General features: G+C 49.4%; 1 protein-coding gene across 8 annotated transcripts; it reads left to right on the forward strand.

The window, feature by feature from the left end:
• Positions 1-1,476: 1,476 nt before the first annotated feature.
• On the forward strand, positions 1,477-7,852 carry LILRB4 (leukocyte immunoglobulin like receptor B4). 8 transcript variants are annotated; one of them, XM_055103195.2, is made up of 12 exons: positions 1,477-2,177; positions 2,646-2,681; positions 2,868-3,152; positions 3,300-3,599; positions 3,912-3,962; positions 4,240-4,290; positions 4,926-5,042; positions 5,351-5,426; positions 5,510-5,547; positions 5,805-5,860; positions 6,745-6,903; positions 7,328-7,852. In XM_055103195.2, the coding sequence occupies exons 1-12, from the start codon at positions 2,021-2,023 to the stop codon at positions 7,472-7,474; spliced, it is 1,473 nt and encodes a 490-aa protein (XP_054959170.1). In that variant the 5' UTR covers positions 1,477-2,020; the 3' UTR covers positions 7,475-7,852. The 8 variants fall into 8 exon arrangements, with proteins under 8 accessions (XP_054959170.1, XP_054959176.1, XP_054959177.1 ...); XM_055103201.2 differs by having other exon boundaries at positions 4,243-4,290; positions 5,808-5,860; XM_055103202.2 differs by having other exon boundaries at positions 4,243-4,290; positions 5,808-5,860; positions 6,748-6,903.
• Positions 7,853-15,326: the final 7,474 nt, after the last annotated feature.

Here is a 15,326-nt window from a genome sequence, read left to right on the forward strand (position 1 = left end):
CCTTACACACAAATGTGGAGAGACACATGGAAATCCTCGAAATGAGATACTGTCCCGTGATTCTGAGAGTGACCCAAAAGGATACAGAATGAGGTACTAAAAGCAGGTGCTTGGAAACCTGAAGGCAGTGGTGTTCATGCGTTTCCCGGCACTTTGACTTTCAGCCTCCTGCAAGCCTCTCCTTCTTTGCCTTCCTGACCATTAGATACGATTAATTTGGGGTTTGTTTTTTCTGCTTCCTCTTTCCCCTCCCACCCTATGTTTCAGTTCTAAAGTTAGAAGGTCCTCTCATCCTTTTAAGAAGAACAGAGACAGAAAATGGTTAGTCACCATCTAGGACAGACTACAATTCCAGATCATTGCAGGATGTGCCCACTCAAATGGATGATTATTGAGAGCTGGCCACCTGAAGTGTTTTACACAGGTAGCTGTCTAAGGGTTGAAGCTAACACAGGCAGTGATCTAAGGGTTGAAGCTATCTGGCCTTTTTGCTTGCTTGTTATGTATTTATGGCTTTTTTCCTTTTCAAAATAATTTTACTAAATATTTAATTCACCAACTATATATATTTATGGGGTACAATGTGTTATAAATGTATACACTGTGGAATGATGGAATCAAGACAATTAACATGTCCATCACTCCACATACTAACATCTGTGAAAACATTTAAAATCTATGCTTGGCTGGGCGTGGTGGCTCATGCCTGTAATCCCAGCAACTTTGAGAGGCTGAGATGGGCGGATCACCTGAGGTCAGGAGTTTGAGACCGGCCTGGCCAACATAGTGAAACCCCATCTCTATTAAAAATACAAAAATTAGCTGTGAGTGGTGGCGGGTGCCTGTAATCCCAGCTACACAGGAGGCTAGAGCAGGAGAGTCTCCTGAACCCAGGAGGCAGAGGTTGCGGTGAGCTGAGATCACACCATAACACTCTAGCCTGGGCGACAGAGCGAGACTTCGTCTCAGAAAAGAAAAAAATATATACATATTTTGGAGCTACATCGTGCTAGCGCTGCAGAGAATGCATTTTGTTTTGCGACACAGTTTTTAGGTGTCTACCGGGCTCTGGTGGAGATGGAATGTTTGGCCTCAAGTGGGAAGGTCCCATGGGACATGAGCAGCCGACCATGACCTGGCTGCGTACTGGCCCACCAAGCATTCGACTGGCATGCCCAGCCACTCTCCGTCATCGCAGAGAAGTGCTCTATGTGAGATTTGGCTAAAGGAGTCCCTGAAGTCCTGTGGGAGGCAGAATAGTGACCTCCCAGAGATGTCCACCTCCTGAGCCCCAGACCCTGTGAGTTGGGGAAGCTTATGTGGCAAAAGGGACTTTGCAGATGTGATTAAGTCAAGGATCTTGGGTTGGGGAGATTATCCAGGTGGGCCTGATGTAATCACAAGGGGCTGAGTAAGTGAAAGAGGAAGGCAGGAGGGTCAGAGTGAGAGAAGGAGGTGAGTGCATGGAAGCAGGGGGCAGATAACGGGACTGGTGGCTTTGAGGTTGGAGCGAATTGAGAGGCAGGAATGCGGGAGCCTGCAGAGGCTTGAACAGGCGAGGGAACAGATTCTCCCTGGAGCCTCCAGGAGGACACGGCTCTGATAGCAGCTTCATTTTAGCCCAGGGAGACCCATTTTGGACTTGTGACCTCCGGGACGGTAAGTTAATAAACCTATATTATGTGAAGCCACTAAGCTTGTGGTGATTTGTTATGGCAGCAAAAGGAAGCTTTATGGTTCATCTGTACTCTGAAAATGCAGGTTTTTGGTGTTTTTTTTTTCACTTGTTCAATGATGTACCCCCAGTGTCAGGCACTTTGCAAACACACGATACATATGGGTTGATGTTTGGTCAAGAGAGGAATTAAGATCAGGCAGACAGCAGGCTGGGATCAGAGAGACCCCATTTCTGTCTGAAATGTCTGCAGAGAACCTGGTGCCTGCCCCAGCCCTAGCCCTGGGGAAATGAAAGCCAGGCTGGGGTTCAAATGAGGGCAGTTTCCCTTCCTGTGGGCTGCTGATGGAACAACCCCATGACGAGAAGGACCCAGCCTCCAAGCGGCCACACCCTGTGTGTCTCTTTGTCCTGCCGGCACTGAGGACTCAACCATCTGCACAGCTGGGGCCCCTCGGAGGAGACGCCATGATCCCCACCCTCACGGCCCTGCTCTGCCTCGGTGAGATTTAAAGAGGGGGAGGGGAGACCCGAGTCTTGGAGGAACTTTGCCTCACAGCCAGGCCCTGGTTCTTTAGGAGACTCAAAAATCTCAGGGTAGCCGGGCGTGGTAGCTCACGCCTGTAATCCCAGCACTTTGGGAGGCCGAGGCGGGCGGATCACGAGGTCGGGAGATCGAGACCATCCTGGCTAACACGGTGAAACCCTGTCTCTACTGAAAATACAAAAAATTAGCCGGGGGTGGTTGCAGGCGCCTGTAGTCCCAGCTACTCAGAAGGCTGAGGCAGGAGAACGGCGGGAACCCGGGAGGCGGAGCTTGCAGTGAGCCAAGATCGCACCACTGCGCTCCAGCCTGGGCGACAGCAAGACTCCGTCTAAAAAAAAAAAAAAAAAAAAAAAAAATCTCAGGGTAAAGAGAGGACCTGCTCAGTCTTCCGGGGCAAATCCCTCACAGGGAACTCTCTTCCAGGGCTGAGTCTGGGCCCCAGGACCCACGTGCAGGCAGGTGAGTCTGTCCCCAGCTGTCCCAGGTCCCTCCTCCTCACTGGGACAAGGGGCCACCCATGGGCAGCTGGGGGAGGAGACAGCAGTTCTGGGTGACTGATGAGGATGACGGGGGGGTCCTGGGGCTGAGAGCTGGGATCTGAGGGCTGAGGGAGGTCTTGGGATCCAGCCTCTGATTTTCTTCCAGGGCCCCTCCCCAAACCCACCCTCTGGGCTGAGCCAGGCTCTGTGATCAGCTGGGGGAACTCTGTGACCATCTGGTGTCAGGGGACCCTGGAGGCTCAGGAGTACCGTCTGGATAAAGAGGAAAGCCCAGCACCCTGGGACAGACAGAACCCACTGGAGCCCAAGAACAAGGCCAGATTCTCCATCCCATCCATGACAGAGGACTATGCAGGGAGATACCGCTGTTACTATCGCAGCCCTGAAGGCTGGTCACAGCCCAGCAACCCCCTGGAGCTGGTGATGACAGGTGAGAGGACACTCAGGGGTCCCAGCCCCAGGCTCTGCCCTCAGGAAGGGGGTCGGCTCTCAGGGGTGTCTCCCTCTCACAGCCCAGCCCTGGGGATGATGTGAGAGGTGGGAGCCCCATTTAACATGGTGCCTTCTTCTCTCTTAGGAGCCTACAGCAAACCCACCCTCTCAGCCCTGCCGAGTCCTCTTGTGACCTCAGGAAAGAGCGTGACCCTGCTGTGTCAGTCACGGAGCCCGATGGACACTTTCCTTCTGATCAAGGAGCGGGCAGCCCATCCCCTACTGCATCTGAGATCAGAGCACGGAGCTCAGCAGCACCAGGGTGAATTCCCCATGAGTCCTGTGACCTCAGTGCACGGGGGGACCTACAGGTGCTTCAGCTCACACGGCTTCTCCCACTACCTGCTGTCACACCCCAGTGACCCCCTGGAGCTCATAGTCTCAGGTGAGGCTCCTGACCCTGTCCTCTCTGAGCTCAGTGGCTCAGTTCATGCCCTGCTGCCAGGAGAGCTCTGGGCAGGGATGGAGGGAGAGGGGCTCAGCCAGTGGGGGCTCAGCCCTCAGAGGGGAGGAGGACAACAGGGGCCCTCCCAGGCATGCCCATGCTCTTCTCCCTCACCTAGGGTCCAGAAGGTGCCAGGTGGGCAGAGAAATGGTCCTTGGGAAGCTGCAGGGCAGATATAGGGAGAGGTTCAATTTGATGTGGAGACCCAGGGGCAACCCCAGACTCTCACCCTCCTCTTGTCCTTCTACCCAGGATCCTTGGAGGGTCCCAGGCCCTCACCCACAAGGTCCGTCTCAACAGCTGGTGAGTCTCAGAGGCCTCTGTCCAGAGAGTTTCCAAAGCCCAAGGCCTGTCTCAAGACATGCTCAGTGGATCTAAGTCCTCGTTCCAATTCTCAGCTGGGCTTGCTTCCACGGATGTGGGAGTCGGGCAGCGACTTGGGAGGCACCACAGGCTCCCAAGGCCCTGAGGCTGGGCTGGTGAGGGGTGAGGGGGTCAAGGCTGAAGGAGATGTTGCGGGGAGCCGAGCTGATGTGGGGAGCAGGGCAGCCCCAGCCCTCACATCCCTGTTCTAACCCAGCAGGCCCTGAGGACCAGCCCCTCATGCCTACACGGTCAGGCCCCCACAGTGGTGAGTGAGGGGCTCTGAGTGGGAGGTGGGCAGGGTCCCGAGGAGGCAGGGGTGGGTTCTGTCCTAGGTTCAGGCTCCTCTGGAGGTGGTGATGTAGACAGGCCCCTCCCTTGCATGGGCCTCAGTTTCTCCAAGTGTAAAGGAGAGAGGCCTGCGGGTGGGAAAGTTCCTTTCAGCTCTGACTCCCAGCTGTGCCCTCCTGGGAGAGGAGGCCTCCCAGGGAACCTCCCAGACCCGATTCCACAAGGGCCCGTCCTGTCCCACCTGCAGCAGAGACGGTGACCTGGGGCAGGGGAGGGGAGCAGGGCGGTGGTTCAAGACAGTCAGGCTCTTTCCCTGCGACTCTGGGGCTTGGCTCTGGTGCAGGGAACAAGGGCTGCAGGTCAGACTCCCGGGTTTCCTTCCTAGCCCTGCCGCTTCCTGGCTGCAGGGGTCTGGGGCAGGCGATTCCCCTCTCTGAGCCTCAGTTTGTGCATCTGTGAAATGGGTGGAGAGAGGGTGGCAATCTCAGGTTGCACAACTGCTGTGAGGGTTGAAGGTACTGAAAGAAAGACCCAGCACACACAGTAGGTGCACACACAGTAGGTGTGCACATCAATGACATCATCCCCATTCCTGATGTCATCACGCCCAAGGTCTGAGAAGGCACTGGGAGGTACTGATCGGGGTCTTGGTGGTCTCCATCCTGCTTCTCTCCCTCCTCCTCTTCCTCCTCCTCCAACACTGGCATCAGGGAAAACACAGGACATTGGGTAAGTAGGAAATTGGGGGACCCGTGGGCTGATGGAGGGTGGGCTCAAGGCACCAGCCAAAGGGACTCCAGATAGGAGAGGTCAGCTTAGAAACTCTGCTCCAGAAATTCCCAGTGAGAAAATCTAGAAAGAAGAAAATAAATGAGGGAGTAATGGAAGTGCTTTATTCTTTCAGTTTTTCTAAACTTAGAAAGTATTTAAAACATCCTTGCAAGTGTATTTTCAGGTTTCCTTTCCTCTTGAGTTGCATGTGCAAGGCAGGTGGTTCTAACGTTCCCAGAGCTGAGACTCTGTCCACCTTCCCCCAGCCCAGAGACAGGCTGATTTCCAACGTCCTCCAGGGGCTGCAGAGCCAGAGCCCAAGGACGGGGGCCTACAGAGGAGGTAATTCTGCCCAAAGACCTCAGACTCCCACCCATCCCAACAGCCACCTCACTGCCCCTTACACTCCCGTATCCTCCCCCCAGGTCCAGCCCAGCTGCTGACGTCCAGGGAGAAAACCTCTGTGAGTGAGAGGCAGAGAGGGTGCACCTGGGGTGGAGCTGGGGGTCCCAAAATTTCAATAGCAATGGGGGCAGGAGCACAGGCTAGGATTGGTCAGGGACTCAGGGAGAAGTGGTCTGAACCCACACTGTGGGACCTCGGGGACATCACAGCCCCTCCCTGCGTTGCAGTGGCACTAATGGGAACAGGGCAGGGACCAGCAGGAATGAGAGGTCCCAGGGAACCTTCTCAGGAGATGAACCCCTTGCTCTACCCCAGCAGATGCTGCCGTGAAGAACACACAGCCTGAGGACAGGGTGGAAATGGACACTTGGGTGAGGCCCCGCCCCTGTCCCGGGCACCAAAGGCCTCCTGGTGCCAGATCTAATCCTGCAGGACTTCTCTGTCCTCCTTCCCCCGGCTCTCAGCATCGTCACGGTGGACCCCTCCTTGTCCAGCACGCTGCCTCCCGCCTGCTGGGACCTCACTCTCTCCTGGTGTCCTGGGACCTCGTGGGCCTCCTCCCGGGTCCCCTTCCTGCTCCTCATCCTCTGTTTGGCCCTCTGGTTGTTAGAGCGCTCCCCAGCCATCAGGAGGATGAGGAATAAATGAACCACCTCGGTCCCCTGGGCTCCCCTTCATTCATTCATCCAGCGAGTGTTCCCAGGGAGCTCACTGTGGATTGGGCTCCCCAGGGGAGCTGCAGACACAGCAGGGAGGAAAGCCGCCCCCGCCTCCTGAGCTCACCTCATGGTGGGAGACAAAATGCAAATGAATGCACTGTGTCCAGGGGTGCAATGTGCTGTAAGGAACATAAACCAGGGAAAGGGCAGAGAGTGTGGGGCAGTGGGGCCAGTCTGAATGGAAGGGGAGGGCTGTCTGCTCAGCTGTCATCTGAGAAGCCTGGACGGAGGGGGCCACACGATCCTCTAATGGACGAGCCCCTGCAGGCAGAGGAAACAGCCGTGCAAAGGCCCCGAGGCAGCAGCGAGCTCTTGCAGGAAGGCCCGTGAGGCTGCAGCCAAATGGGCAAGGTCAGAGTGAGGAGCAGAGGCCAGAACCACAGGGAGGGAGCGGCCAGACCCTCCACGGCCTTAGGGCATCCCTGAGATTCCATCAGGAAAGGGATGTAATCGGATCACCCCGGGAACAGTGGGGAAAATTGACTCCAGGGGGTCAGGAGGATTCAAGGACACCCCCCACCACTGTCTCTCTCCAGCAGAGCCCACACGATGAAGACCCCCAAGCAGTGACGTATGCCAAGGTGAAACACTCCAGACCTAGGAGAGAAATGGCCTCCCCTCCTTCCCCACTGTCCGAAGAATTCCTGGACACAAAGGACAGACAGGCGGAAGAGGACAGACAGATGGACACTGAGGTGAGTCCTTTCCTCTCCAGACCCCCAGGCCTCCCCCACCCCCACCACGTTCCTTCCCTCTCACTCTCCCCCCTGCAGCCTGCTGCATCTGAAGCCCCCCAGGATGTGACCTATGCCCAGCTGCACAGCTTGACCCTCAGACAGAAGGCAACTGAGCCTCCTCCATCCCAGGAAGGGGCCTCTCCAGCTGAGCCCACGTGATGAAGACCCCCAGGCAGTGACGTATGCCCCGGCGAAACACTCCAGACCTAGGAGAGAAATGGCCTCTCCTCCCTCCCCACTGTCCGAGGAATTCCTGGACACAAAGGACACACAGGCAGAAGAGGACAGACAGATGGACACTCAGGCTGGTCCTTTCCTCTCCAGGCCCCCAGGCCCCCCCACCCCCACCACGTTCCTTCCCTCTCACTCTCCCCCACTGCAGGCTGCTGCATCTGAAGCCCCCCAGGATGTGACCTATGCCCAGCTGCACAGCTTGACCCTCAGACAGAAGGCAACTGAGCCTCCTCCATCCCAGGAAGGGGCCTCTCCAGCTGAGCCCAGTGTCTATGCCACTCTGGCCATCCACTAATCCAGGGGGGACCCAGACCCCACAAGCCATGGAGACTCAGGACCCCAGAAGGCATGGAAGCTGCCTCCAGTAGACATCACTGAACCCCAGCCAGCCCAGACCCCTGACACAGACCACTAGAAGATTGCAGGAACGTTGGGAGTCACCTGATTCTGCAAAGATAAATAATATCCCTGCATTATCAAAATAAAGTAGCAGACCTCTCAATTCACAATGAGTTAACTGATAAAACAAAACAGAAGTCAGACAATGTTTTAAATTGAATGATCATGTAAATATTACACATCAAACCAATGACATGGGAAAATGGGAGCTTCTAATGAGGACAAACAAAAAATAGAGAAAAATTAATAAAGTCAAAATGTTTATTCTTGAAAACATTAATGATACATGAATCTTGGCCACAATGAGAAAAATAAAAATGAAAAAAGAGCAGGCATCCATTTCCATACAGGAACAAAATGGGAGGCAGCACTATAGACCCTACACACAGCTTTACAGAGGTGAAAGAAAACTGTCAGCAATTCTATGCTGACATAACAGAAAATGTAGATGAGATAGATGAAATATGCAAAATTACAGTTTACTTAATGAACATAAGGATAAATAGAAAAACTGAATCATCATACATAAACATATATAAAATGCATTGATCCGGTAATCAAAAATGTTCCCACAAAGTAAATGCCACTTCAGCAAGGTTTGTTGGTGGTTTTTTCAAACTCTTATGCACTCATGAAACTCACAGACACACACACACACAAACTTGCATAAATTTTCCCTGAGAATATTTTGTATATATTTACACAAATACATTTGATCAGACTAGGAACAAGTTGATACCAAAACCTGACAAGGAAACTACAGAATGGGAAAGTCATAGAAGATCTCTCACAGAAATATAAATCACTTAACAAACATTAACAAGTAAGATTCATGTCTCTATAAAATAGGCAGTATATCATGACCACACTGGTTTTTTATTATCCTTTAATTTTGTTTATGAAAAGCAAGGATAGCTTAATTTTCAAAAACTCAATCAATGTAATTCAGTATTTTAACAAAAGGAATGAAAAATTATCATCTCAAAAGACAAAGCTTTTGTCTGAGCACCTTTTCATATAGCTGCTGACCATTTGTATGTCTTCTTTTGAGAAATGCCTGTTTAGCTACTTTGCCCATGTTTCAAGTAGTTTTTGGTTTCTTGCTGTTGCGTTGTTTTAGTTCCTTACATATTTTTGCATATTAACCCTTTATCAGGTATACAGCTTGCAACTATTTTCTCCCATTTCTGAGTTGTCTCTTCATTCTGTTGTTTGCAGAAGCTGTTTAGAAGCCACACGTTTTGTCTATTTTTGCTTTTGTTGCTTGTGTTTTCAGGGCCATATCCAAAAAACCTTGCCCAGACCAACGTCTTGAAGCTTTTCTCCCACCCATTTTTGTATATGGGATAAGGGTTCAATTTCATTCTTCTTCATATGAATATCCCCAGGATGTGTCCTATGCCCAGCTGCACAGCTTACCCTCAAACAGAAAATAATGAAGCCTTCTTCCTCCCAGGAAAGGGGACGTTCAGCTGAGCCGAGCGTGTATACTGCTCTGGCCATCCACTAGCCCAGGGAGGACCCAGACCTCCACACTCCATGGAGACTCAGTTCTCCTAGGACCATTTATTCAAAAGGACTGCCCTCTCTTGTTCTTGGAAACTTTGTTGCGGATCAATTCACCATAAATGTGTGTGTTTCCTTCTTTGCTTTCATCCCTGTTGCACTGATCACTGAACCTGTTTCTATTCCAGTTCCATGATGTCTTCCTGGCTGTAGCTTTGTAGGATATTTGGGGATTCCATAGTGTGATATCCCCTTCTTCCCTTTGCTCAAGATTGCTTTGGCTATTTGGGGTCCTTTTGTAGTCCCATTCAAATTTTAGGATTGTTTTTCTATTTCTGTGGAAAACGACCTTGGAATTTTGTTAGGAATTGCATTGAGTCTGCAGGTATGAACTTTTTTTTAAAGTTCCAGGGCACATGTACAGGACCTGCAGCTTTGTTACATAGGTAGGCTTGTGCCAAGGTGGTTTGCTGCACCTATCAACCCATTACCTAGTTATTAAGCCCAGCATGCATTAGCTCTTTTTCCTAATGCTCTCCCTCCCTTCATCCTCTGCCCTCCCACTACAAGTCCCAGTGTGTGTTGTTCCCCTCCCTCTGTCCATGTGTTCTCATTGTTATATGAACATTTTAACAATGTTAATTCTTGCAGACCATGAACATAAGCCACCTTCCCATTTATATGCGTCTTGTTCAATTTCATTCATCAATGTTATAAAGATTTTAGTGCAGAGATATTAAACCTCCTTGGGTAAATTTAATTCTAAGTAATTTTTTAGCTATTATAAGTGTAATTTTTCTTTTGATTTCTTTCTGGATAGTTTGTTTTTAGTATATAGAGATGCTACCAATTTCTGCATGTTGATTTTGTATCCTGCAACTCTACTAAATTCGTGGATCAGTTCTAAAAGTTGTTTGGTTGAGTCTTTAGAGATTTTTATATATAAAATCATGTCAGCAAACAGAGACAATATCACTTTTTATCTGACTTGCGTGCTTTTGTGTATTTTTATTGCCTAATTGCTGTGTCTAGGACTTCTATTACTATGCTGAATAGAAGAAGTGAGAGCATATACTTTTGAGCAAGGATTCTTCCATCCTCCTCCTGCAGAAAGGACAGGTTCTAATTGCACTCTGGCTGAACTCCTAGCACTTCTCATGCACTTGTGTGCTCACCCCTCAGTCAGCCTCATTGGAAAGGGTCCAACTGAGGAAGGCACCAGTTGTATTTGCTGCTAAGTCCTGGCCACAGACAGTGGATGACAGATGATTATTTAAATAAAGATTAGCTTTCCTTTCAAAGTTGGAGTGCTAACCCACCCAATGTCCCTAAGGCTTCAGGGCAGGACCATGGAAAGAGGAGGAGGGAGGTTCTGAGAACTAGACAAGGGGCACTGAGGAGGCAGAAATGAATCAAGTGCTGTATCCAGGGAGATGTGGAGGAGACTGTTAGAAAATAGTAACAAAAAAAGGGAAGCCCAAGCAGAGAATTGTTTGGTAGAAAGAACACCCATGACCCAGGGTCAGTGCAGGAGTTATGTTTTCTTCCCCTATTTCCATGCATTTCTGCACTATGCACAGTGATATCGCTGTCACTTTCTCAGCCCTGCAGGCTTGTCAGAACCCAGTGACCGCCTGGAACTGGTGGTGACAGACGAGAGGACACTCAGGGGTCCCAGCCCCAGGCACTGCATTCAGGAAGGGGTTCGGCTCTCAGGGGTGTCTCCCTTCTCACAGCCCAGCCCTGGGGGATGATGCGGAAGGTGTGAGCCCCATTTAACATGGTGCTTCCTTCTCTCCTAGGATTCTACAGCAAATCCACCCTCTCAGCTCAGCCCAGCCCTGTCCTGACCTCAGGAGGTAAGGTGACCCCATTATGTCCTTCACGGCTGGGATTTGACAGGTTCATTCTGACTGTGGAAGGTGAACACAAGCTATTCTGTCTCCTGGACCCCGAAAAACAGTCCAATGGACAGTTCCAAGCCCTGATCCTAGCAGACCCCATGATTTCTAGCCACAGGTGGAGGTTTACCAGTCTGGTTTAGCAGACTTTAGCACCTGAGACCAAGAGCTCCAGCAGCTCACTAGATTCTGACCATACCTGGAGGCAACCTGGTGAAAGAAGAGGCTTGGAAGGAACCAGCCCTCTGAGTCCCAGCTCCTCGCACACTCCAGGTGTGCCTAGGGAGCCCTCCCATTTGACTCCACAGGGTCCTGTCATGGCCCATGGAGAGAGGTTGACCCTCCTGTGCTGCTCTGATGTTGGCTGCAAAATATTCTCTCTGTCCAAGAAAAAGATACATCACCTTCCCCAGAGTTCTGGCCAGAAGTTCTCCCAAGATGACTTCCCCTTGGGCCCTGTGAGCATCTCCCATGGGGGCCAGTACAGATGTTCAGTGGACACAACCTCTCCTCTAGGTGGTCAGCCCCCAGTGACCCCCCTGGACATCCTGATCACAGGTGAGAAGCCCAGCGGGTTCAGTTAGGGACCCAGGCTCTGTACAGGCCCTGCCAGGGGAGCCTAGGTGGTGATGGTTGGGATGAGGGGTGGGGGTCTCAAGGGAGGGAGAGGCAGAGAGAGAGAGAGGATGGATTGGCCGGGGACGGGGAGACTCAGAGAAAACAGAGACAGAGATACTGAGGGTCCCAGAGAGAGAGGCCTGGGGAAGTCTCAGCTCAGAACAAGGTGGGGCGGCTCCTCACCCATCCTTCTTCTCTCCAGGACAGATCCGTGAGACAGCCTCCCTCTCAGTGCAACCAGGCCCCACTGTGGTCTCGGGAGATAACATGGCCCTGCTGTGTCAGATGCAAAGCTGGGTGGACAGACACTTTCCTTCTTTCTGAGGAGGATGCAGCTGAAAAGACCCCACCCTCGTATCTAATATCAAAGTACCCTACTCTGTGGTAGAGGTTGAATTCTCCATGAGTCCCGTGACCTCAGCCCATGCAGGGACCTACAGGTGCTATGCCTCATAGAGTGTTTAACCCAAGATGTTGTTCCCCCAGTGACCTCCTGGTAATACAAGATTTACTAAGAAATTGTTTTAGGCAGATAGTAAGGGTAAAGGTTCTTGGTGGAAATTTTCCAGTAATAAGGAACAATCCCTGAACCATCTCTTTTCTAACAGAAATGACAGCTTAAATGGCCCGGCCAGCAAGCTTAATGTGCAAATGCCAGCCATTAAAAACTGGGTTCACTCAATATGGTGATTCCTACTGTCTTCTCTTTGTTACCACCTGTGCCAAGTGTGATGGCCACCTCCAGATAACACCATGTATTCTAAACATCATGGTGACCCGCATTTGCATATTAAAAGGCTAAGGTGGGAGGGACAGATTTTTTTGTGGGCTACGGAAATGACACACCTGGTCAAACCAATCCCCTGGGCCCTATGCAAACCAGACACCACCTCCTCCAGCCTCCCAATATAAGCAACCACTTTTCCACGACACATGGGGTTCCTGTTTGTTCCAAGCTCCCCTGCCTCTGTCTCTGTATGGGGAGCTGTTTTCTTCTTTCTTTCTTCTTTCTTGCCTATTAAACTTTTTGCTCCTTAAAACCACTCCATGTGTGTCCATGTCATTTTATCTAAACCTGTGTGAGACCAAAAACCCTGGTGTTCCTCTAGTTATCAAAGCAGTATCATTTTGGTGCACTGGCCAGGAAAGTGAATCTATTCATCAGACTAGTGAGTATGGAGTGAATCTCAACCTTAAATCTGTCCTTTAATTTCAAGGCTCTCTTCCAGTTCTCCTGTCACCAAACTTTCTCTCTCTATCCATGGTCTCTTTCTCTCCATATGTCTAATGTGCAGGAATCTTTACAGTGCAGGAAAACAGGTCTGTTAAAAAAATTGCAAATTGCAGCAGTCAGTAACTCATTAAATGTCTCTCTCTATGGTTTCTCTGGCAAGCACATGGTATTCCTAAGTGGTACCTAGTGGAAATAGAAATCCTCTTCATAAGATGCATTGCTAGTCCACTGCTTCCTTTCACACCACTAAAAACCGGGCTGTAAGCTACTTCTGTAAATGGGAGACCTCTGCTTTCTACAGTTAGGAGTAAAATGTCTTCCACATCTAAATTTTAGTCCCAATATTGTCCCATCCATTTGGTGCCTACATTCTTTTAAGGCACCTATTCTGTCTTCAATTAAGACAATACTCAATTAGTAAAGGAATTTTAAATTCAAAAGTTAACAAAAACCGTTTTTCTAAGGGTAAATGCTTTGGCAAGGGCCATAATAACCGGCAGTATAGCTCATTGCCTCCATTAAAGGAGTCTTGTCCAAAGGCAACATGGTCTTTCCAGAAATCCATTTTTCGGGAAGCCAGGCAAATCACAAAGGTTTAGAAAGTCAAAGGAAAATCACACAAGGCACATAAGCTAAGGTTGCATGGGTAAGCGTGTTTGGTCCCATAACTTGGTTCATCCGGTTCCATAGCTTGCAGAACCATGCCATAAATGCAGACACATTTAACATGGTTTTGGGATCCAGAAACCAGGAAGGGGAAAAGTCGGAGGACACTCGTCTTCTCCACTCTGGGTCATACAGAAAGGAAGGAAACGAAAAAAACGCTTTTATTCTCAATTCTTTTTCTAAATGGGTAATAAATTATCCTCAGCTTGCACTCCTCTGGAGTGCACTCTAAACCCTGGAACTTCTTTAACATCAAAACTTTAAAAATAAGTGGCTCATTTTCTTATGCACGAGGGCATGGCAACTTTACTAAACCTTTGCAAGCATTGTAAAATCAGCCCAGCTCTTTTAGCAATCATAACAGGCAGGCCCAGGGAAAATAGTTCTCCAAAATTAGAAAAGCAACTTTCAGGGGAACCATTAAATCATCCCCTTTATTTGAGGCTCCCTCAAATTCCCTTCCATTACAGAACCTTAGATAAATAAAGGGAAACTTAGGCCAATTTTCTAAAACCCCTGATATGTATATATAAGCTTTCCAAAATTTAACTCAGGTGTTTAACCTCACATGAAGGAATGTTATGTTGCTCCTAAACCAAACCCTAATAGCAGCTAAAATGCAGGTACCTCTGCAAGCAGCAAATAATTTTAAAAATAAGCAATATATCTCCTATACTACACCAAAAGGAAAAGAAAACAAACAGGGAAAGCAAAGAAATAGCAGAAACACCATTCCCAATAGGGAGGGAAGCAGTTCAGGTAAACAACCTTAACCCCATAGCTCAGAAAATGAATGAAAAAGCCCTTTTTAATATGCATTTTAAAAGGCCTACAGAAAACCAGGGCCAAACCTCTCAATTACTCTAAACTGTCTATAATGGAACAAAAGCCAAATAAAAATCCTGTAACCTTTATAAAAAGGCTAAAAGAGGCACTAAAAAAGTATATCTTTTTATTCTCTAATTCAGTTAAGGAACAGCTCATCCTGAGGGACAAATTTATTACACAGGCAGCTCCCAATATTAAAAAAAAAAACTACAAAAGCAAGCTACAGGACCAAATAGCACCTTAAAAAACCTGAAGGTGGCCACTTTGGTCTTTTATAATATGGACCAAGAGGAGTCCTAAAAGAAAGAAAATAAGCTCAGGAGAAGGACAAAGTCTCTAGTAGCAGCTTTGAAGGCTCGCAAAGTCCCAGATCACCAAGATGCATCCTCTAGTTGCTATTAGTGTAGCAGGCCAGAATGTCCAGTCAGCAAAATGAAGCAACCTCCACTCTGTCCAGCCTGTGGCAAAAAACACTGAAAACAGAACTGCCCCCAGACGTGGAGGTCACTGAGTTCAAAACCAGTCTCACAGATGGTCCAGCAAAACTGATGGATCCTGGTGCTTGAACCTAGGCTCCAGTAGCTCAAACTGCCATTATAGCACAAGAGCCCTGGATAATTCTGGAAATTAAAGGAAGCAAAGTAGACCTCCTTCTAAACACTAAAGCTAGTCTCTCTCTCTTTTCTATTCTCTAATCCAGGCCTCCCTTCTTCCCACAGCACAACCATAAGGGGCATTTTAGGAAAAAGTCTAATCCAATATTTTCTCAACCTTAGTTAAAACATGCTTTCGGTCAGGCATGGTGGCTCACGCCTGTAATCCCAGCACTTTTGGAGACTGAGGTGGGTGGATCACCTGAGGTCGGGAGTTCAAGACCAGCCTGGCCAACATGGAGAAACCTCATCTCTACTAAAAATACAAAAAATTAGCCAGGAGTGGTGGCACATGCCTGTAATCCAAGCTACTTGGGAGGCTGAGGCAGGAGAATTGCTTGA

This window comes from Pan paniscus, chromosome 20 (genome assembly GCF_029289425.2).
Source record: "Pan paniscus chromosome 20, NHGRI_mPanPan1-v2.0_pri, whole genome shotgun sequence".
Taxonomy (NCBI): Eukaryota; Metazoa; Chordata; class Mammalia; order Primates; family Hominidae; genus Pan; species Pan paniscus.